The sequence below is a fragment of the Callorhinus ursinus genome, unplaced genomic scaffold (assembly GCF_003265705.2).
Source record: "Callorhinus ursinus isolate GAN/ISIS: 27379988/994484 unplaced genomic scaffold, GSC_fseal_2.0 scaffold34, whole genome shotgun sequence".
NCBI classification, from domain to species: Eukaryota; Metazoa; Chordata; class Mammalia; order Carnivora; family Otariidae; genus Callorhinus; species Callorhinus ursinus.
Genome location: NW_027397096.1, coordinates 6,811,128 through 6,833,945, shown reverse-complemented (window position 1 = coordinate 6,833,945; position 22,818 = coordinate 6,811,128). Strand labels below are relative to the sequence as shown.

Genomic DNA, 22,818 nt, shown 5'->3' with positions numbered 1-22,818 from the left:
GCATGAAATAATCTCAGACAGTAATTCACACTACAGTAGTAAGATCATGACAAGAGGGGAGAGGAGCTTCCTTCAGCTATGGCGGTCAGAGAAGTTCATCTGAGGATGTGAAATTGAGACAAGAGCTGGCTGGAGACTAATAGCCACTCAAGGATCTAAGGAAATGGCATTCCAGGAAGACCCGAGGGCAGGCGTGAAAGCCGTGCAGTGAAAACAAGCGTGTTGACTGCCTGGAGTGCGTGCATGGGGAAGAATGGCAGGGGATGGTGACAAGTATGAAGCAGCCAGGGATAGAAACCCACCAGGGTAAAAGCTTCTGAGCAGTTGAGAAATGAATCTGTAGATGTCGGCTGAGCCTGGCTTGTGAGAGATCTTGTGTACCAAGCCAAGGAACTTGGACTATAATAAAGGTGAGAAAAGCCATCATATGGCCAGGATGCAAGGGAGTAAGGTGGAACACTCACAGAAGGGAGGAGGTGGGATGGCAAGGGACACTCTCACGGTGTCGGTGAGGTCGGTGTCATTGTCCCAGGAAAGAAGTGACAGGGGCTTGAGTTAAAGCAGTGGCATCTGGGATGGACAGGAGGGACAGTTTCCAGAGATATTAGAAAGCTTTTAAGAGGCAGGACAGAGTGAGCAATAGAATGTGGGGCGAGTGTGACATGGATGTGAAGAGACATGAGGAGGTAGCCTGGTTACTCTACTCAGTCTGAGAATATCACTTAGAAACTGGGACTTCCAGGTTGACCTATAGACCATTTAACCCTCATGCACAGGTGAGGGCTCTCCCCTAGATTCTCCTCTTCCATCTCCACCTGCTCCTGGTCCACCCCCCAGCCCAGGCCTCCAGGATCCCTTGTCCAGGCCTGCCCCTGCCCAGCCCTATTTTCATGCCAGCCTCCACGTCCTTTTAACAACACTTGCTTCGATTCCAAGGACCACCTACTCCTGAGTGAATGGGACCCAGTGGAGCAACTGGCTGGTTGCAGGCAACAGAAACCTAAAGTGAAGTTGAAATAGAAGGTATGCATCACCCAGAGATAATAGGCCAGGGGTCTCAGGCCAGGTGAGGGAGAGCACAGCCTGCAGGTGGCCCAGGACAACCACCTCTCAGCAAAATACAGTGACCTAAGAACATATGGAATCTCCTAGGTGCAAATTTATCTCTTCTGAGCCTCCATTTCCTTATCTGTAGAATGGGGATAACAAGGGGAGCTCCATGATAGTAATTGTTCCAGGGTCTAGATTAGATGGTGCATGGCACATGGTAGGTACACAGTGTTGCTTCCAAATTAAAAAGAGAGCAGTATCTCCCTATGACTTAATGCGAATGGATCCATTTGTCGTTGATCCCCCAGAAGCCAAACTCCCAGCAAGGAGCTATTCCTTCACCACCGTCCACGTGTATGAGCAGCCCTCACGTTCTAGCATCACCTTGATGTGGAGGCAAGAGCTCCACAGAGAGGCAGAAGCAAAAGCCAGGGTGGGACCCAAGGCAGGGCCAGCTACGCTCTGGCGATGCGAGGGGCCCAACACCAGACCAGCAGCGGAAGGAAACTGGCTGCCTTACAAGTTGTGGGCACTTCGCCACCCCTCTGCTGTTTGCTGACCAGTGGATTTGGAGATGGCAGGTCGGTGGGGAGGAGCAGTCGTCATCACAGTCATCTCTCCTCCCGGGGAAGCACTAGCCATGCCTCGATCAGAAAACTGCGGGGTTCTCTGAGTCCTTTCCAGAAGAATCTACAATCTCAACTCAGAGCTCAGCCTCTCAGTCATCACAGCGGTTGCTTCTCTTGCTACCATATCCACAGTGATCCTGAGACTTGCCCACCTTCCTCCTTCACACACAGTCCCTCCCAAGGGACCTGAGACACTGAGCTCCAGGTTAATGGGAGACAGTGCTGCCTCCTTCTGAGCTTCCCACATATTGAGGAAGGCAGAGACGTGTGGTGTGCTGCCTGGAAGCCACCCACACCCTCCACCCAATCCTCCAGCCTCCCAGCAATGGTCAACGGTACCCGGGGTAGCTAACTTCCTTACCGGGCTGAGACGGCCACCAGCACTTGAATTTTCTGCCGCTAGGGGGCACTGGAAAGCAGGGTGAGAGTCTAGCTGAAGCCCAAGGTGTGTCTCCACTCGGGGTGCTCCACCCCTTGGCTTCTGCCAGTGTGTTAGCAGTCTCCACTGTGGCCACCCTCTGTGACCAGAGCCACAGAAAACAAATGTCCCAAGGACCGCCCCAAACAAGCCTGGAGTATACCACAGTAGACCCAGACAATGTTGCCAGATAAAATATATAACGCCTAAAAAAAAAAAAAAATATATATATATATACATATATATACACACATATATATATGATGCCTAACTAAATTTGAGTTTCAGGTACACAACACATCGTAGACCCAGACAAGGTTGCCAGATAAAATATATAACGCCTAAAAAAAAAAAAAATATATATATATATATATGATGCCTAACTAAATTTGAGTTTCAGGTACACAACACACCGTTGTTTTTGTTTTTGCTTTTTGAGAGAGAGAGCACACACAAGCGGCGGCGGTGGGGGAAGGGTGTTGACAGAGGGACAGGGAGAGAGAAAATCCCAAGCAGGCTCCACGCTCAGCGCAGAGCGCAAAGTGGGGCTCGATCTCATAACCCTGAGCCGAAATCAAGAGTCCGACACTTGAAGCTCCTGGGTGGCTCAGTCGATTGAGCATCCAACTCTTGATTTCAGCTCAGGTTATGATCTCAGGGTCATGCTAGCCTGCTTCCATTGCTCAGAATATTTCCCCCCACATCGCCAGCACTTTTTTCATTCCTGTCTTATGCTGCCCCCAAATTCTCCCAACTGGAGACTGAGTTAAGTTGATAAGAATTCTCTTACATTGGTGTCAATGTGCTCAATCCTTTCTTTCTCATGCCTTGATGAGATCAGTTAGAAGGAAGGACTAAGAATTTCATTTCATTTCTGAGAAATAATTTTGCAGCACGTAACTGTTCAGGGATAGGGCAGACCTGGGATGGAGAACTGAACTCAGGGGAGGGCAGGAAGGGGCAGGATATGGAGTAAGCTCAGTTCATTCTTGGGAGGCAGTCTCTGATGGCAGGGAGGGTGCCCAAGAAAATCTTTGCTCAATTAAATTTATCTGTGGGGGCGCCTGAGTGGCTCAGTCAGTAAAGCGTCCGACTCTTGATTTTGGCTCAGGTCATGACTGTGGGGTTGTGAGATCAAGCCTCTGCTCAGCACGGAGTCTGCTTGAGATTCTCTCTCTCCCTCCCCTGCTCCCTAAATAAATAAATAAATCTTAAAAAAAAAAAAGTCAGACACTTAACAAACTGAGCCACCCAGACTCTCCAAACAACACATCATTTTTTAATATAAGTGTGTCCCATGCAATATTCGGGACATATGTAGAGTAAAATTTATTTGTTGCATATCCAAATTTCAAATTTAACTCAGGCATCCTGTTTTGGTTATCATTGTTTGTTTTGCTAAACCCGGCAAACCTAGATCCAGGTAAAGGGTCTAGGAACTCTACCAGGTGTGGGCAAGGGAAGCACTGACCCCCACCCCCACCCCGGGTCTCCAGGAATGGAGGCAAGCCTTCTGGGGTAGGCTTTATGGAGCCCAGCTCAGGTGGACAGGTGAAGAAACTCCGACATGCCACCTGGAAACACAGTGATAGCTGAGAACCACACTTACGTTAGACTATACTTTATTGGTTGGCTTGTCTTCCCAAGCCTGGATCAGAAACCAAACCACATCTCCCAGCCTGCTGTGCGTGGCCTGGTCCATCCACAGAGGATCCTACAAGTCACAGCCATCCACCCAGTCGCTGAGGTCCTTGCCCTGGCAGCGACGCCTCCAGGTCTCCCTGAGGATGGAGGAAGGAAAAGAGGAGAGACCAAGTCAGCTGCCGCCTTCAGTCCCTGCTCAGAGAAGAACAGGAAGGAGGCATGGGCTCTAAACCACGGTAAGGAAAGGGGCTAGCAAGGGAAAGAGGGACTAGTAAACCCCATTCACTAGCAAAGAACCCCCTAGAAGAAGCAAAAAAGGAAAAGCATGGCCCTTAAAATGTCATTTACCTAACCTCCTAATTTCACTAAGAGAGATACAGGGTAATTTGTTCAGGTTCACCCAGAAGTCAGTGGCAAAGGTCCAGAACCCCAGTCCAATGCTCTTTTCCCACACCATGCTCCCTCAGCAGACAGTCATGCCGCCTTACAAGCGTACAGCCCTTTACAGTCTACATAGCACTGTCCCATCCATCACTCATTTGTCTGCACCCCGCTCCACCCCCGGCAGCCCTGTAATGTAGATTAGGCAGATAGAGTGTTCCCTATATTCCAAATGAAACACTGAGACTCAGATGCAAAATTCCTCACCCAAGATCCACAGCTAGTAAATGACAGAACTGCAGCCCCACCCACTTCTCCTTGGCCACCAATCCAGGACTTTCAATTGTTGGTAACTATAGTTTATAGGCTCTTTCAGGACCATTACCTTGCTCCATCACCACACGAGCATCTTGAAGATAAGCAAGATCCCGGGGTCCTGGGGTTCCAAATTTGGTGATTCCATGATGTCAATGTCAAAGAGCCCAATGACCAAGAGTGCCCCTTGAGGACCTCTAGAGATCTATCAATGAGGTGTGGTCAGCTGGCTTGTTTGCCCCTCTACCATTAGACTGTGAGAGCCTTGAAGGCAGAGACTGGGATCTCAGCTTCCCTGCAGCCCAGCACCCAGCACAGAGCCCGGCACGGGTGAGTTCCCAACATGTGCAGGTGGAGGAAATAAACCATACCCTTTCTACTTTCTGGGACCACTGCCTGTTATTAGCCTCAGCCACCTCTCAGGGGGGTATACCTGCCACAAATTTACTCCCAGTGTACAGAAGAGAGCTCTTCTTTGCTATAACCCCAAAGGACCTGTTTCCTCCATCCCGGGGTGGTGCCCCCAAGACCCCAAGCCCTTGGACTCCTGCCAAGCCTACACTCACCCTTCCTGATCTGAGAGCTGTGCATTATGTCCTGCTGAGCCTGCCTCACTCCAGACTCAGTTCCTAGGGCATCAACTGTTCTCAGACCAACACATCTCCAAAGCTGGGGCCATGGTCAAGGCGCATCTTGGACCTTCTCTAGATTCACAGTCCCATCTGTCTGTAGCTCCAGGAACGACCTGGAATATCTCGAATATCTCACCCTCCTCATATCCTGCCCCTGCGGGTCTCTCATTCGGAAATGAGAGGAAAGGGAGGTTGGAGTCTCAGCAGTGAGACCCCCTTTGGAGGAGTCTGCAGGGTCACTGCCTCAGAGGTCCATCTGGGAACCAAAGATCTAGTCCAGTGCCCCATGGGATGCTCATCCAACCCCCTCGCCTATGACCATGGCCACTCCAAAGGCCATCTAGTGGGAAAGAGGCAGGAAAAGAGAAGGCTGACAACAGGGTGTGGCTCCCAAGCACCCCCCCACACACACACACACATCCCCACCATGCTTCAAGCCCGGAATCGCTTCTTTGATCTGTTGTACATCTTGGGCTTTTCTCCAAAAGTTAGTTTCGATGAAGATGCCACCGTTAAACAAACAAACAAGGTTGACCAGACCCAGGTCTTGTGGACCTGTAGGCAGGCATCCCAACAGAGGCATATGGTGGAAGAGCCAGGCTTGGCTCTAAGAGCTCCCGTGAATTGCTTATACTCCCAGACACTCAGTGTGTTGTCTGTAAATACTTCAGGGACAGTAACCCCTATGGCCGAAAGTTGGCTACAGATCAGACTGTGAGGCCACAGAATGGTGGCCGGGACAATGTGAGCACTCAGGAAAGATTCGTTCCCTGCTGCTATCCACCAGTCCTGGCCACATCAGCCTAGGGGAGCGGGGCGGGGGGTGGGCTCTAGCCCAGGTTACCTACCAGCTGGCCAGACCCTGGGGCTGTTGCACGATCTTCATGGCACAGATAACAGTATCCTTAAGGTTAGGATTCAACAAGTCTGGGGTGGGAGGCAAAGAAATATGATGAGGGAACAGCGGACAGAGCTGGACATCCAGAGTCTGTCTGTCTGTCTGTCTGTCTCTCTCTCTCTCTCTCTCACACACACACACACACACACACACACACACACACACACATGCCCTTCTCCATTCTAAAACCAGCCCTGTCTCTTGATCCCTCTGGGAACACAGGTATCACTCTACCACTCCCCTCCCCACCCTCCTACAGCTCTCAGGACAGTCTCCCATCAGATTCGTGGTGGACCTACCCTCATCTCTTGCCCCATCCCACTCTCCTTGGTAGGCCCAGAGGGGCATGGGGGAGATCCCCACTCAGAGATACAGGCGAGGGGTGCAAACACCAGCGGGGAACAAGCCAAGATGGGTGCAGAGGCCCGGCCCCATGCCGCTCCCGGTTCGGACCCAGCCTACCGGAGCAGTACATCTGGCACAGGTTGGGGACCTCTGGGTTGAGGTTTTTGCACCACTTCCGGCTGTTGATCTGGAAGATGCCGTTGTTGGTGCTCCCGTCGGCTTCATGGTCCACAGCGGCTGTGTTGAAGCCACTTGTGAAGTAAGCAAGACAGACCCCTGCGTAGAGTGGAGACGTGGGCCCGAGGGTCAGGTGACCGAAGCCAGCGCAGACCAGGACACTCACATGCGGGTGCCACACGCGGGCTCCTCTGAGCCTCAGCTCCTGCCCCAAGGTGGTCAGGGTGGCTGTCCTCCCACCTACTTCCCCAGTGACTCCAGCAAGGCTCAGGGGGGCAAGGGACTCACTGAGGGTCACCACAGCTACTAAATAGCAAGAGTCAAGACTGTCCCTCAGGCCTCCTTTCTTCCCGCTGTCTCATCGCTCAGCATGTAGCGGGGCCCAAGAAATCTTTGTGGGACAAACGGACAAAAGCTAGATCTTTAGAGGCAAAACAAAGAAGACACAGGTGAGAGCTGGTAAGGGGCTAGAACAAGAGAAAAATGAGTCCAGATTCAGCTGGACCTCACAGCTTCCTGAAGCTACCAGCAGCTTGAAGAGTCTGCTCTTACTGGTTTGCTCAGTTTACCCTAAACCTCAATGGGAATGTCCAATCCTCTTGGCTGCCATTAGGATTAGGGAACTAAGCTATTCTGTTTCTTTGACTGTTGACTTCAGCAGTAGGGGCAGGGCAGGTAGGGGCATGCTGATTGGGCTGCCTGTGGCCTGCCTATTAGGTATTTAACTTGTGCTAAGTCTTGCCCACCTGTCTGGTCATAAACCCTTGATGTACAAGGGAGGGCTGAGGCTCAGAAAGCTTCCAAGACCACCTCCCCTGAGTGAGAGCAGGGAGGGAGGGGGGCAGGGAGGGAGGGAGGGGAGCAGGGAGGGAAGGGAGGAGTGGGGGGCGGCAGTGTCTGGGAGCGTGGTTCTTACAGTCAGCCAGGGTGGATGCCCGGTATCCCTCCATGCCAAAATCCTGGAGCACTCGGGCCAGCTCGCAGCGACTGTAGACCTTGGCCTGGCTGGAGGCGAGCAGGCAGCCGAGCAGAGAGGCAAAAGCCAGCAACATGCTCCCCGGAGGGCACAGTTGCCTTCTGGGAGCCCAGCTCCTGGCTTCCATGCAGGCGTCGGAGGCACAGCCCCTGCCACGCTGGCTCACAGCTGGGTTTTGAGATGGCAGGCAGTTCAACAGCCCTGGTCCACCACTCACAGAAGGTTACCCTTGGAAGAAAAAGCAAAACGGGGTCTGAGTGTACCTGGGAAAAGGGGAGAAGGCGCCAACACTGCAAACCAGCTCCCTTGCAGCCCCGAGGAAGCCATCAGCCACGCTCCTGAGCTCTGAGGTCCAGGAGAGGGTTCCCTGAGGCCAGCTCCCCTCCGTCCTGCTTTACACCTGCCCCAGCAGCTGAGAGAGGAGGAGGGGAACTGGGAGAGAAAACGAACGTGTTTGGAGCTCCATACTACTTGCCAGGCATCATCGAATCCTAAAGCCCTATGTTGCACAACTAGGAAGGAGCAAAGTTTGGAATAAGACCAATGTTTACGTGACTCCAAAGCCCCACGAGGTATGGCCATGAGCAGATGTTCCCAGAGGGCAAGGACCCAGCAATGGCATCAGAGTGTAAGCAGTCCCTACCCCCCCATTGTCAAGGTGAGTGCTCTCCTTGGGTTTGCATCTTGCACTGGCTCCACGGGCCGGCCCTCGGTATCATGAAGGATGTTTGCACCTGGTTATGACCTTCACCTCCACTCTGTCTTAGCCACCCGCTCCCATGGCCTGGCCATCCGTGCCTCTCGCCGCCACCCCGCTCTGCAACCTTCCATTCTCGTCTCTCTGACACATCCTCCCACATCTCCCGTGACCCTACCCCACCACACTTGCTGTCCACATTCATAGAGTCAGAAAACAAAACAGCCACATGACCTCACGAATGGTGTCCCAAAAAACACATGGCTTCCAACTCCACTGGACCTTCAAGCCATGGAGGACAACAAGGTGGGTTAAGGGTGTGGCTTTGCAGTGAGCCTTGAGTTTGAAGCCCACCTCCGCCCTGCACAACATCTCTGACTTTGAACACCTCCCGAGCATCACTGTCTTCAGCTCTCCAATGAGGAAATGAATAACACCTGCCTCAGAAGATGTTTGAAAGAATGAATGAGAGGAATGCAGCCATCAAAAGGAATGAGATCTTGCCATTTGCAACGACGTGGATGGACCTGGAGGGTGTTATGCTGAGTGAAATAAGTCAATCAGAGAAAGACATGTATCACATGACCTCACTGATATGAGGAATTCTTAATCTCAGGAAACAAACTGAGTGTTACTGGAGTGGTTGGGGGTGGGAGGGATGGGGTGGCTGGGTGATAGACATTGGGGAGGGTATGTGCTACGGTGAGCGCTGTGAATTGTGCAAGACTGTTGAATCACAGATCTGTACTTCTGAAACAAATAACGCAACATATTTTAAGAAAAAAGAAAAAGAAGAAGATAACAGGAGAGGAAGAAAAGGGGAGTAAGTCAGAGGGGGAGACGAACCAGGAGAGATGATGGACTCTGAAAAACAAACTGAGGGTTCTAGAGGGGAGGGGGGAGGGGGATGGGTTAGCCTGGTGATGGGTATTGAGGAGGGCACGTTCTGTGTGGAGCACTGGGTGTTATGAACAAACAATGAATCATGGAACACTGCACCAAAAACTAATGATGTAATATATAGTGATTAACATAACAATAAAAAAATTAAAAAAATAAAAAGAATGAATGAGAGGAGAAAGGCCCAGAGAGAACTTAGCTCTTTGTACTAAAAATAGGTTCACTGTTATTTCTATGATGAAATACTTCTCACTCTGGCCCGAAGGCTTGTCTTTGGCCAACTTTCTCTCTCCCATTGCCCTCAAAGAGTATTCGAGACGCTCATTACTGCCCGCTGCCCGGTCCCACCCCTGAGCTCCCAGGAGACCTCACCTCCTGCCTCACGAGGGCATCAGGAACCTCGTCCCGCTCAGCTTCACCCCTCTAGTGTGAGGATGCGGGGCCACAATGCTTGCCAAGGCCCGTCGTGCCTGCAAGCTCACCCTTTCCCGCCTCTCGACCTTGCTCCATGCCCTCGCTCCCTTCCAAGGGTCCTCGGCGCCTCCTCCTACCACTTCTGATTCCCCTGATGCGTGGATGCACACAGGCCTCGTCATCATCTCTGCTGACTGGTCTCTCGCCCTCTCTTCTCATGGAAACGTCTACAGGAAAAATTACTGTTTTCTCACCTCCCCATTTGTTTTCAACCCAGTAAAATTTAGCTTTACCACCATCACCACACGCCTGATGCTGTTCTGCCCCATCCAGTGGGTCTTGCCAGTTCTTGACCCACAGGGGCGCTCAGCAACCTTTCACGCCATTGCCCAGTCCACCTGTTGAATCTCTTGCCACTCTTGGCTTCCATGATGCCCCCTCTCCTGGGTTCCCTGCTCCTTCTCAGGCTATTTCTTCTGATTGCCTATGTCTTAAACGCTGGTATGCTTTCCAGGCATCTCTACCCTGAGCCCTCCTCTCTCTCTCCAGGATACCCTCTGGGTGGCCCCGCGGTTAACCGCCACCTATGGGCCGATGACGTTGAATTTTGTCTTCCCCAGAGCAGCAGACCTCATCTGCCGCTGCCTCCTGGACTTCTCCACTCAGATATCCCGTGTCAACTCAGACTAAGCAGGTCCAAAACAGAACCAATGTTCCCACTAAAATTGGTTTCCTTGTGCCTTTCCTTTCTGGGTTTAAAATATCCTTGGTTTAAACTCATAACTGGGGCGCCTGGGTGGCTCAGTCGGTTAAGCGTCTGCCTTCGGCTCAGGTCATGATCCCAGGGTCCTGGGATCGAGCCCCGCATCAGGCTCTCTGCTCAGCGGCAAGTATGCTTCTCCCTCTGTGATCTCCCTTGCTCTCTCTCTCTCAAATAAATAAATAAAATCTTTAAAAAATATACTAAACTCATAACTTTTTTGGTTTAAACACATTTATCCAAACTAGAAATACAGATGGCATTCTTCACTCCTTCTGTCTCTACACCTTCACCCACCCACAGCCAGTCGGTCCCGAAGTGTGATTGATTCTGCCCTCCCTCCGAGAGCACTGTCTTTCCCTCAGTTCCGACCACCATCCCAGCATACTGATGGGCTCCTTGCATCCAGTCCTGACTCGTTTTCCAAACTATTCTAGACACATTTACCACCATGAGTTTTTTGAACAAAAAGCCTGGCCACCTGCCACCCTGGGAGGGGTGCATCGCTGCTCCTAGGCATGCATCACTCCTCATGACCCAGCCGTGCGGGCCTCCCCATCACTCACACTTTGAGCTCCAGTAAGCCATATTGTTCACTCACGATGATCCCGCTGTCCGGAGCACTAGCCCTCTCCTTCCTCTACATGGCTAACTCTTACTCATACTTCCAGGGTCACACAGAGATGAGTTTGCCAGCTCCCCAACACGCCCCGAGCACCCTGTGCTTCTGCCATCCCTCTGTCCCACAGGACTGTGATGTACGGTAATCATTCCTTCCATAAGAGAACTTCCAAGGAACACTGGCCGTCTTGTACATCCTAAAAGCCAAGCCGAGTTGTGGGTATGGAGTGACTGTTCAGTGGGTGCTGCTTACACTGAAGCATCCTGAGGTCCTGACCCCGAGAGCACGAACCCTCCCCGTCAAAGTGGGGGGCGGGGAGGCGATGGGGGGGAACCTCGCTGAGCTCTTCATACCCGGCAGACAGTGCGCTGGGCCTTTGCCGGATGTTTTCTAGCGTGAGCTCCTCTAATCCTCTCAACAACTCAAGGTTCGTAGGAGTAATAGCTCCCATTTATAGAAGAGGACACCAAGCTCGCTGCTTTATGGAGACTGTTTTTGACTTTTTGTAGCAAAGCGACTTAAAACTAATTTCATCCTGAGCGTGTCATGGCAGGTCGAGAGGGGTAAGGAGTGAGGGCTGGTGATTAAGAGACGAGACACCCGCCAGCAGGGTCTCCCCTCTTTCTCTCTCTTTCTCTCTCTCTCCCTCTCTCTCTCAACTCGGCGCTCTCCCAGCCCAGGACTCCCCCTCATTTCTGACCACCCCCTTTCCTTTTCCATGCCCCTCTCTGGCCAGGCCAGCCAGGAACCTGGTCAACAGCTGCAGGAAGAGGGCAAGGGGGCTCACTGATCAGGTGTCGTCCACACCAGAGCTAGCACGGCAGTGACAGTGGCGGCTGCAACAGGGACCCGACACCCGGCTTCAGCTCAAGACACCCCCATGATACTGCTGGGGCCCCAGGCACCCAGCTTTCAGAGAATGATGGGGGAGGGCAGGCTCCAAACTGACATAGGGCCTTCTGGAACTCCCTAGTTTTGTGAGCTCATCTTCTAGAACCATCTTCACCTACTGAGCTTTGACTGGTCTCCTGAGCCCCTCAATTTCGGGGCTGGGGACACATTAGGAGTATCTAAGCCCAACCCTCCTTGGCCACCTCCACACACACTCGCACACACAATAAGTTGAAGGATGACTTCTGCTCCCAACAGATCCTTCAGGTGGTTGCCCAGCGATGACAATGGCAGGTGCCCACAGCCTCCCCAGGCAGCCTACCTTCCCGTCACACTCCACTGACTGGCAGAAAGTTCTTCCTTAGTGTCGAGCCACAAAAGGCCCACTTCCTGCATCTGCATGATGACAGTTCAGTGTGGACAAGCCTGGGACAAAGGTGACGCTGTTGACCCTACAGCCTGAGGGACAAAGCAGTGACGTGGAAGGACACATGATGCCCATGTCTGTGTCCCACAGAGGCCCCTGCTTGCATAGCAGTTAGAGCATGGGCTTTGGAGTCACGTGGATCTGGGAATGAATGCAGGCACTAGTGACTACCACCTGGGTGACCCAGAAAAGGTGACTTAAGCTCTCAGTTTCCTCAGTTCTCCAATGGGAGTAACAATACCAGGAGTATTCAGTGTTTGGGACTCAGGGAGCTCAATATATAGAAGCAATGAGTGTAAGAACGGAGGACAGCCAGAAATGTGTAGAGTGGCCGCTGCTCGCCCTCTCTGCCTGGGGCTCACCCCAGACCGACCAGTTTAGAATCAAGAGTTGGCCCAGATCACCTTAGGATTTCTTCTTTTTTTTTTAATTGTGGTATGAACACGTAACATGAGATCTACCATCAACAAGTCTCCAAGTGCAGAGCAGAGCGCTGTTGACCATCCGTGCAATGTTGTACAGAAGCTCTCTAGAGCTTATTCATCTTGCTTAACTGAAAACTTTATGCCTATTGATTAATAACTCCCCGTTTCTCCCTCCCCAGCCCCTGACAGCCACCATTTCTCTCTGTGTCTACGAACTTGCCTACCGTAGATGCCTCATACGGGAATCATGGAGTCTTTATCTTTCTGTGACCAGTTCATTTCACTCAGCATAACGGCCTCCAGGTTCATCCATGTTGTCACCTATTACAGAATTTCCTTCTTTCTTAAGGCTAAATAGTATACAATTGTGGGAATGTACCACATCTGCTGGAACCATTCATCTGTCCACGAACATGTAGGTTGATCCCACATCTCAGCTATTGTGAATAATGTTGCAGGGAACATGGGAGTGCTAATATCTCTTTGCGATCCTGACTGCAATTATTTCGTGTAAATACCCAGAGTGAGATTTCTAAATCATACGGTTGTTTTATTTTCAATGTTTTCCACAGTGGCTGCCCCATTTTGTCTTCCTACCAACAGTGCACGAAGGTCCCAATGTCTCTACGTCCTCACCAACGCTTGTGGTCTTTTGCTTTTTTTGATAATACCATCCTGACAGAGATGAGGTGATAGGTCCTTGTGATTTTGATTTGCATTTCTTTGATGATTAGTGACATTAAGCATTTTTTTCTTTTCATATACCTGTTTACCTTTTGCATGTCCTCTTTGGAGAAATGTCTCTTCAGCATCAGTATTTCTTAAGAGCTCCCAGATGGCTCCAACATGCAGGCAGGCTTGAGCCTTCAGAGCCCTGGACTTGAGTTAGGTACACCCAAGTTCAATGTCTTGCTCTGCCCCTGACTGGCTATTTACCGGTGCCTGCTGGAACCACAGTCCTTAATCTCCCCTAAGCCTCGTTTTGCTCCTCTGTAAAATGGAAATAATCCTCGTTTGCTTTCCCAATGCTTGAAGATGCCTACCACTTAGTTCGGTACATTTTAGCTGTCGTTTTTATTGTCTGGCCCTTGGTGGTGATTCTGTGTGGTTGAGTTTTGGGGTTTTTATGGCATCGGCCTGCTTTTACTATTTTATCGCTTCTTTTTATTGAGTAATCTTTCAGCTTATTTTATTTTATTGTATGTTTTGTTATTTCCCACTGGACTTTCACTTTTAAGTGGTGAATAAGAAACAGCAGCTCAAAAAGAACAGTTACGAGGGCATGATAAGGCCTCATTTGGGGATCGGCAGGTCTTTATTCCTCCGCTGAACTCTGCACGCGTCTTTCCTGTTTCCCTGAAGGCAGCTCAGATTCTTGACCACGTCCTACCCCTCCTGAGAGCATCACTGAAGCTGGCCTTCCTCCTCCGCCTCCCCTGGGTTGAGTTAGGAGTTCCCCATGTCCTTACACGGCATCTGAAGCTAATCTGTCATCTCAGCTTCCCATCGCATGACACCAGTGTCTTCTTTCTCCTTTGCTCCCAGTAGACTGGGAGGGGCCTGACAAGTCCCTCGTGTCTATGTTCCCCTTTGTCAAGAACAAGATTCTCTAAATGCTATGTAAAGGAATGAAGAAATGAATGAAAATCACCCAGTCAGTTGATTCAGAAGAACTGTAGCCCAGGGGGACTCCATTAAGGAGAGCATTAAAGTTGATACCAAGGGACGGCTTGGACCATGGGAAAACAAGTCCTCCTCTGGCTGCAGGTAGGGAGAGCCTGGAGCCCCTAGAGAAAGACCTGCTCACCTGGTCCACGCCAAACTTACTGCATCGAAAACAGAATTCACCTCGTCAATAGGTTATGTCTCTGTTATTTGCACCATTGATCAGGATACAGAGCTATAATTGCAAGACACGGTTATCAGGAGGTCTAAAGTCACTAAGCCTACACTAACTAATCTCACATCAGCATATTCTTTCAGTTTTGTGTCTCCATTATTATTCTATCTTCCTTCCTTCCACATAAATCTTATGTGTCTGCTTGACTGGGCCACAGGGTGCCCAGATATTCAGTCAAACATTATCTGTGTTTCTGTGAGGGTGTTTCTGGATGAGATTAACATTTTTTTCATGGAAATATATTAGACATATAACGTATAAATTTAAGGTGTACAACATGTTAATTTTGTACGTTTACAGGCTGTAATATGATTGCCATTGTGGCGATAATTAGCACATCTACCGTGAGACACAATTATATATTGCTAATGTTTGGAATAATTGAGTTCTAGTCTCCTAGCAAATTTGAGTATTTTTTTAAGATTTTATTTATTTGTCAGAGAGAGAGAGGGAGAGAGCCAGCACAAGCAAGGCAGAGGGAGAAGCAGGCTCCCCGCTGAGCAAGGAGCCCAATCCGGGGCTCCATCCCAGGACCCTGGGATCTTGACCTGAGCCAAAGGCAGACGCTCAACCGACTGAGCCACCCCGGTGCCCCACAAGCTTGAGTATTATACTACAATATTGTTGTCTGTATTTGCTCTACTGTGCATTAGAGGAAATTAGCATTTAAACCAGATAGACTGAGTAAAGCAGATTGTCCTCCCTAATGTGGGCGGGCCTCGTCCAATAAGTGGAAGGCCTGACTACGACAAAAGGGCCGATCCTTCCTAAATAAGGGGGAATTCCCCCTGCCTGTGTTCAAACGCAGACATCAGCTTTTCCCTGCCTGTGGAATCAAACTGAAACATCAGCTCTTCCTGCCAGCCTTTGGACTGAAGCTCCATCCCTGGTTCTCTTGCATCTTCAGCTTACCAACTCAGCCCATGGATCTTGGGACTTGCCTGCCTCCATAATTGCATGAGACTTACCATGGATTTTCTAAGATGTGTGTGTGGTCATTGTTGCAACCAAACTTTGTTAGAGGTGTATAAATAAAGATATACACATCCTGCTAGTTCTGCTCCTCGGGAGAACCCTGACTGATCCCCTTCTCGTGTGAAGTTGCTAGAAACCCCACTGAACAGTTGCGAGGCTCCTCAGTCCATGTCATTCCCTCCTTTGCCCTGGTACCACTATTGGCTGACACTCTCCCCATCCTGTCTATGATTTGTGGCTTCTGCAGCACAGGGCACCCGGCTGAGCAGCCAGACCTGGGCTAGGGTTCTAATATTACAAGACTTACTAGCTCTGTGATCTTGGTAGGGCACTTAGCCTTGCTGCCCCTCAAGATGTGCATGCAAAGCATCTTACACAGTACCTGGCACCAAGCAGACTCCATTAAAAGGTACTTCTTAATTATTATTATTTTAGGGACAGGAAACCAAGTAACCATTCTTTTGGGAGGTGCACTTGAATTGTCAAAAACAGCTCTGAGTGAAAGCACTGAAGGATATGGCAAAGTAAAACCTCGAGCTTGTTTTAACCGATCAGAGGTTTTTTCCTCATCCAAGTTTGTGCTATGTTGGCCCCTCACTGAAGTCACAAGATCTCTGGATAAGCAGGGAATTACTCTACTAGCATTCATCTTCTTGGACTTATATCCCAGGGATTTGCTCCCAGGGAAACCAAGATAGCCCAAAGAAAAAGGGAAAACATTCATCTTCAAAAAAGTGTCTGTTCATCCCCATCACACTCTCCCTCCCCATCCTGCTGCACTTCAGAGGTCAAAAGTGGGTCTCTATCTCCGTCCCCACCACTCAGCCTATCTGATCTGGGACAGCAATGATCTCCTAACTGGTCTCTCTACATGTGTAAACCTCGTGGGACTCAGGGCAGCACCAAGATGGTCCTCGACAATCTGACCTCCCCCCATGTCTGCAGCCTTAGCACCCTGCACGCTTCCCCCGCAACACCACCTGGGGGCTTCCACAGTCCCAAACCACCAACTCTTCCCCAAACTTATCTACCCCAAATCTCTCCCCATCGGGCACCAGATAGCTCCATTTCATCCTTCAAAATCCGCCCAGCATTGCGACATGCGCAGGGAGCATTAATGTGACACACACCGCCTCCTGAACCCTCCAATCCATTTTCTTGCCCCAGCACCTTCTCCCTCTCATAGAGCTACCACCTTAGGCTATCACTTACAGTGTACACGACTGGAGCCCTGTCTGCGAGCTCTTCCCGAACAAGGAGTAGGTTACATGTATCTCGGTATTTCCTTAACTCTTAACGGGTGAGGCACACAGAAGGCATGAGGGAGTACATTTAAAAACACACTGGGGGGCGCCTGGGAGGCTCAGTCATTAAGCGTCTGCCTTCCGCTCGGGTCATACCCCCAGGGTCCTGGGATCGAGCCCCACATCGGGCTCCCTGCTCCGCAGGAAGCCTGCTTCTCCCTCTCCCACTCCCCCTGCTTGTGTTCCCTCTCTCGCTGTGTCTCCCTCTGTCAAATAAATAAATTAAATCTTTAAAACACACACACACACACACACACACACACACACACACACACACACACACACTGGTTGGGGAGGAAGAAAGATGAATGTCACTATAAAGAGACTGCACGAGGGAGATTCTGTGATGGGTCCAGTTTTCTCTTCTGATTGGAGTGGTGGGTACACAAAATTTACACGTTATAAAGCAACAGAGGACTATGCAGGCACATTGTAGCAATGTTGATGCCCTGATTTTGATAGTATACTATAGTTATGTAAGATGTAGCCATCGCAGGAAAGGGAATGAAGGACACAAGGGATCTCTCTCTACTCGTTTTGCAACTTTCTGTGAGTCTGTAATTATTCGATAATAAAAAGAATTTTAAAAAGGCAAAATGCACAGGCTAGTTTTACTGTTCTGACTAATCTAATAAAATAATGGGAAATAAGGGGCAGTCAGCTCTGGAATTTTTCACAAAGTCTAATTTAAGATTATTTAAAAGCAACGAGCTAGAGGGTGAATGTTAGAACATAAACATGACCCAACTGTGCTTCAACATCTGGTTTATTTAGAAATTGCACCAAGTTTCTGCTCGAAAGGCCTTCCAACCAGTGTCTAAGTGGTTAGGACCCCGAGTTGAATGAGTCAGGTCTGTGCAGCTGTGGGGGCTGAAGGAGGTCACGCAGGATGAAAGCCCTCGGAAACCTAAAGCTTCAGTTAGACTCTCTGAGCAGCCCAAAAGAGGCTGAATGGAAGGAAGACATCTGCACGCCTGGCCCATGACTTTGGGAAGCTGTGGGACCTACAATTCTGCATGCACATCCTGAGCAACTTGGGACCCTTCACAAGCTGGAGATGTTGAAAAGCGAGGCTTCCAGTAAGCTGACACCTTCAAAAGCTTAAAGCCTCTGCAAACCCAAGGCCTCTCAAGTCCTGAGATTCCTAGTGATGAGGGTGGGCTAACAACCTGATGGCTTCCAGAGCCTAGAGCCCTGGGAGCCCGGGGCCCCAAGTACCTAATGACTCTAATAACTTGGGGCCTTTGAGAACCACGAAGGCTTTCATAAACTGCAAAATTGAATAACCTGGGGCTTCTAACAACCCAAGACCTATAATAAACTGAGACTCTTAGCAACCCAGGTCTCCTAGCAACCTGGGGACTCTAATTATCAGAGACTCCTAGCAACCAGGGAGATTGTGCAACCTGGGGGCCCAGCACATATCTAACCCTGGACCCGGACTGCCTCCCATTCTGCAGGGACTGCACACGGAATCTTGAGAGGCAGTGTGACCTAAGAGATAGAGGCTGACTTAGGAACCGATGGCCTGTGTTCTGATTTTGCCACTCACGAACTGTACAGCCTTTGGCTTAACCTCCCTAAGTTTCCCTACACAGAAGACGAGAGTGGTTATAGTATCTTGCTCATGAAACTACTGTGAGAATCAGGTAAGGAGGCTTGTGGGAAAGCAGCTTAACAGCTATACATAGGCATGTTGCCATTTCTGACGGTGCCCTCTCCCCTCCCATCCCGATACCCACCATATTCCATCAGTCCTGCTTCCAAAACATCTTTCCCATCTATTCCAGCTCCGTCACCACCACCAAAGTCAGTCTTCATTGCCAACAGTTATCTTTCCAACACACAAGTGCCATCATGTCTCTTTCACTGTAGACTTCCACAGGCCCCCTTGCTCTTGGAGTCAAATTCAAACTCTTGGCTATGGTGCCTAAACTCTTCGTGGTCAACCTCTATCTTCCCAGCTTCATCTTCAATCACTCATCCAACCCCCACTTCTCTTATTCATTCCTAAAACAACCCTGAGAGGTGGGGATTAATCATCTCAGTTTCACATATATAGAAATGGGACTGAAAGAAGTAGCTTGCCCAAGTGCATACAGCCTTGAAGCAGCTATTTGAAAGTCAAGTCTGACTCCAAAACCCAAGTTCTTTGATTGCAAAGCCATCACCGCCTCCTGAAAGCTTCCCAAAATGTGATTCTCTGGTTACTCTCTCTCTCTCTCTCTTTTTAATATTTGTTTATTTATTTGACAGAGAGAGAGAGAGAGCATGAGCAGGGGCAGCGGCAGAGGAGAGGCAGGTTTCCCACTGAGCGGGGAGCCCGATGCGGGGCTTGATTCCAGGACCCTGGGATCATGACCTGAGCCGAAGGCAGACGCTTAACTGACTGAGCCACCCAGGCACCTCTACTCTCATTTTTAATTAAAATTAATTCAACCTATAAACACCTTTATTGCCCTGTTTGAGTCTCAAGATTGGGGATGTGAGGAGGTTGATGGGGACAGCAAGGAGACTGCTCCTCACTGGTCCAGTCTGACACCCTCATTCTATTAAGGCGAGGACAGCAGTCCCCAAAGGGAAAGCCAACAGCTCCAGAACCCACAGCAAGTAAGAGTCAGGGCAGAGACCAGATCTAACTTTCCAGAACATAACTTCATAGCAATACACTCTGATTGTAATGGATGAGGAATACACAAGAGGAACCCCCTGACATTATTGCTCATGGGCCCAGAGCACGAACCAAGGGACAGTTAGCCTGAGTGTTGTGTGGAGTTCCATATGATGTGTGGAAGAGAAACCATGTTTGGTTGTCTGGGTGTGTTCACCTACAGCCTCATGTGGGGCATGGGGTTAATGATACATACCTCTCAGAAGATCTGGCTTTCATGCTATGTGCCCTCTGCCCCTGCCCTGCACCCCTCTGGGAGCTGTTCTCTCTGGGCTGAGATCAGAGACCCCAGCAAGTTCTCCCAAGGTGCTGAGAGGTTGAGTTGGGAGGAGAGATTTTTGTCCCCTTAGCACCCAAAACAATTTCTCTCCCAAACTGCAAGGGAAGAGCTGAGCTCCAGGTTCTTGCTCAACTAGGGGTGGATTTGTCACCCAGGAGACACTTAGTAATGACAGAAGACATTTTTGATGACCACAACTGGGGAGAAGAATGCTACCAGCATTTAGTGAGGAGAAGTCAGGGATGCTGCTAAACATCTTACAATGCACAAGGCAGCCCCCTAAAACAAAAAATTATTCAGCCCAAAATGTCGATAGTGCTGAGGTCAAAATACCTTTCTATACAGCATAGAGCAGTCTTGGTCTGGTTCCCCTTGTGTTCCTGTCTTCTGCGTGATGCTGGATGAGCCATTTCATCCCTAGGCTGCATTCAGTTTCCTGACCTGTGAAATAAGATATTTGGGTTTGGTTTGATGATCCTCATGGCCCCTCCTAACATTCTCATCCTCCAGCTATGCTTCCTAATCACCCACCTGGTGACTGGGCTTCTGGAGTTTTGAGTCTCCATAAGCAGAAAGGAGAGCATCCTCATCTCCATTTCTTCAGCTATAATATGGGAATAATTATTCCTACTTCACCAATTCCTACGTTGGTGTGAGGAGAAAGGGGGAATAACCTTACACACAGCTGGTGGCTAATAAACATTTGTCTTCAAGAAAATAAACATCATAATGGATCAGCAGGGGGAAAAGTTCAAGGGAACTGTGATTTCCTAAAAATGTCCTCATTCAGCAACCTCCAGGCCAGAGGGACCTCTGAGACAAGAAAATCATATTTTTCGAAACTTTCCAAGAGGCAGCTATGGATCTTGGACTTTGTAGGCTGCCTCGTGAGATGGAAAGACCTTGGGCTTTGGAGATACACAGGCCTGAATTGGGGCCTCTGACCCATCCTAAGAGAAACATTTCTACCAGGAAGAAAAAAAAGTGTCCGATGGAAGAATCATTTCAACTGCTCAGTCGATACGGAGTGGAGGTTACAGAGTTTTGATGTCAAATCTGACCTGAATTCAAGCCCCTCCTCTGCCAATCCCGACTGAATGACCTAATTGTCAATTAGGATGATAATAAGGCAAATCAATTTAGGAGACTTGTGAATTTCGTATGAGGGAAAGCATCTAGTAATTGCCTAATAAATGGTCCCTCTTGTTATTACATGCTAGGCAGTCATGGGTCCCAGTCTATGGATTCCCTGCCTGGGCTCCCTTACATTCTTACTTAAGATTTTAATGAGAAATCACAAACATTGTCAAATCCTCTATGGTTCTAGGAAAAAGATGTTTGGTGGCCCGTGCTATGCTCCCACCTACACACACACACTCACATCCATTTACATATGGAAAAGCTAACGTTGGGCATTTAATCAAGGTGAAGATCTGAAGGATGGAGCAGATACCCTTGTGTTTTTTAAACCCCGGTATCTTCTCCCTCCCTCTGCCACATGCCCAAGAACCTGCGAATCAGAGAGGTTAAGATGACAGCCCTTGACCATTTAAAGTGGGATAGGCAGGGGCGCCTGGGTGGCTCAGTCGGTTAAGTGTCTGCCTTCAGCTCAGGGCATGATCCTAGGGTCCTGGGATCGAGTCCCGCATCAGGCTCCCTGCTCAGCAGCTCCCTCTCTCTCTCCCGTTCCCCCCAGCTTGTGCTCTCTCTCTCTCAAATAAATAAATAAAATCTTTATTTTTAAAATAAATAAAGTGGGGAAGGCATCTGATGAGCACTGAGTAATGTACAGAATGGTTGAATCATTGTATTGTACATTTGAAACTAATTATACTTGAATAAAAGAGGAGGAGAGGAACTGTCTTACCCCTGAGCCTCGGTAAAGAAAGCAATCCCGTAAAACAGACTCTGTCCCAGAATTAAGTCAAGACCATCTTTTATTGATTCAGGGTCAACAAGGATGTAGATCATTTAAGCTGCACTGAGACCTAACATTGTGAACTGCCAAGTCCCATGGCTAACCATCAAAAACCAAACATCCAAAATACAAGGAAACACCACCCCCAAGGAATGATCAGAGCCTATGCCACTCCACTGGATCTAAAATCCAGATCACCAGCATCTTGGGAAGGCTCCCACGTGGAGGGCAGCAAAGGCGCTCAGACTGCACACTGCTTAAAACAGAGCCCTGCAAACAAGCGCAGAGTCCATGGGGCTGAAGGGCACATCTGTGAATCCCCGGTATGTATTTCTGTTGCGGGGAGTGTGGAAAGAGTCAGGCTGGCAAAAGAGACAAACAGATGGGAAGACAGGAAGACAGAGGAGATAGACAGAGGGGGGCAGTGGGCGCCCCGATGAGAAGAGACACAGGCAGCAACTATCCCGTTCTCGTTCCTTAAACATTCTTTTTTTTTTTTTTAAGTAATCTCTATACCCAACATGGGGCTTGAACTCAGGACCCCAAGATCAAGAGTCACGCTCTCTACCGACTGATCCAGCCAGGCGCCCATGGCTCCTGAAACATTCTAAATTAGAAGTGGAAGCTTGCTCCTCTCCTGGTGAATCCTTTCTCCAGAAAAGGTAGCTTTAGTTATCTCTCAGTTTCCTCATCAAAGGAAGCTCATTTATTCAGAGGTAATGGAGTGGTTCCAGAGCTTTTATCTAATTATATCATGAGAAGAATTCAACACCTGGCTTTAAAAAGCACTCCCTTCCTTCTAGTCTGGGGCAAGGGGTTGAAGACAGGACAGGGCAGGGCTGGGTAGGGGGAGAATTCCCGCTCCAGAGTTGGCCTCCGAGGAAGGCAGCCCTAAAGGCTCCCGGCAAAAGGTCAAACAGGGAAGCAAGTTCAAGGGTGAAAGTAGCAGTGGTCAGGAGATCTGCTCTGGCCAGGATGAGGGTACCGCAGAAGCGGGTCTAAGCAGCCAGCTGAAGCGGGGTGTACATCCTGGAAGATCTATCCATCTGCGCAAGACCTCACCAGAAAGCAGGACGGGAAGCCGACAGGCACCTGGCCCTATTTTCTTGTTTCTCACTATCTTCTCACTGCCTTGCCCAGATGCTGGCCCATGACAGATAAATGCACGC

At 49.6% G+C, this 22,818-nt stretch overlaps 1 protein-coding gene across 5 annotated transcripts; it reads right to left on the bottom strand.

Annotated features, from left to right (window-relative positions):
* Positions 1-3,702: 3,702 nt before the first annotated feature.
* Positions 3,703-20,121, bottom strand: SPACA3 (sperm acrosome associated 3). 5 transcript variants are annotated; one of them, XM_073879245.1, is made up of 5 exons: positions 20,065-20,121; positions 7,406-7,693; positions 6,430-6,588; positions 5,918-5,996; positions 3,703-3,878 (listed from the first exon to the last, which is right to left on the bottom strand). In XM_073879245.1, the coding sequence occupies exons 2-5, from the start codon at positions 7,590-7,592 to the stop codon at positions 3,812-3,814; spliced, it is 492 nt and encodes a 163-aa protein (XP_073735346.1). In that variant the 5' UTR covers positions 7,593-7,693; positions 20,065-20,121; the 3' UTR covers positions 3,703-3,811. The 5 variants fall into 5 exon arrangements, with proteins under 5 accessions (XP_073735346.1, XP_025707230.1, XP_073735343.1 ...); XM_025851445.2 differs by lacking the exon at positions 20,065-20,121 and adding an exon at positions 11,646-11,772; XM_073879242.1 differs by lacking the exon at positions 20,065-20,121 and adding an exon at positions 11,608-11,761.
* Positions 20,122-22,818: the final 2,697 nt, after the last annotated feature.

Coding starts and splice junctions, on each gene's coding strand:
- SPACA3 (XM_073879245.1), bottom strand. CDS start 7,592: ATGGAAGCCAGGAGCTGGGCTCCCAGAAGGCAACTGTGCCCTCCGGGG. Junction 5,997..6,429: donor GTGCCAGATGTACTGCTCCG/GTAGGCTGGGTC, acceptor CTCCCACCCCAG/ACTTGTTGAATCCTAACCTT. Junction 3,879..5,917: donor CCCCAGGGTCTGGCCAGCTG/GTAGGTAACCTG, acceptor CTCCATCCTCAG/GGAGACCTGGAGGCGTCGCT.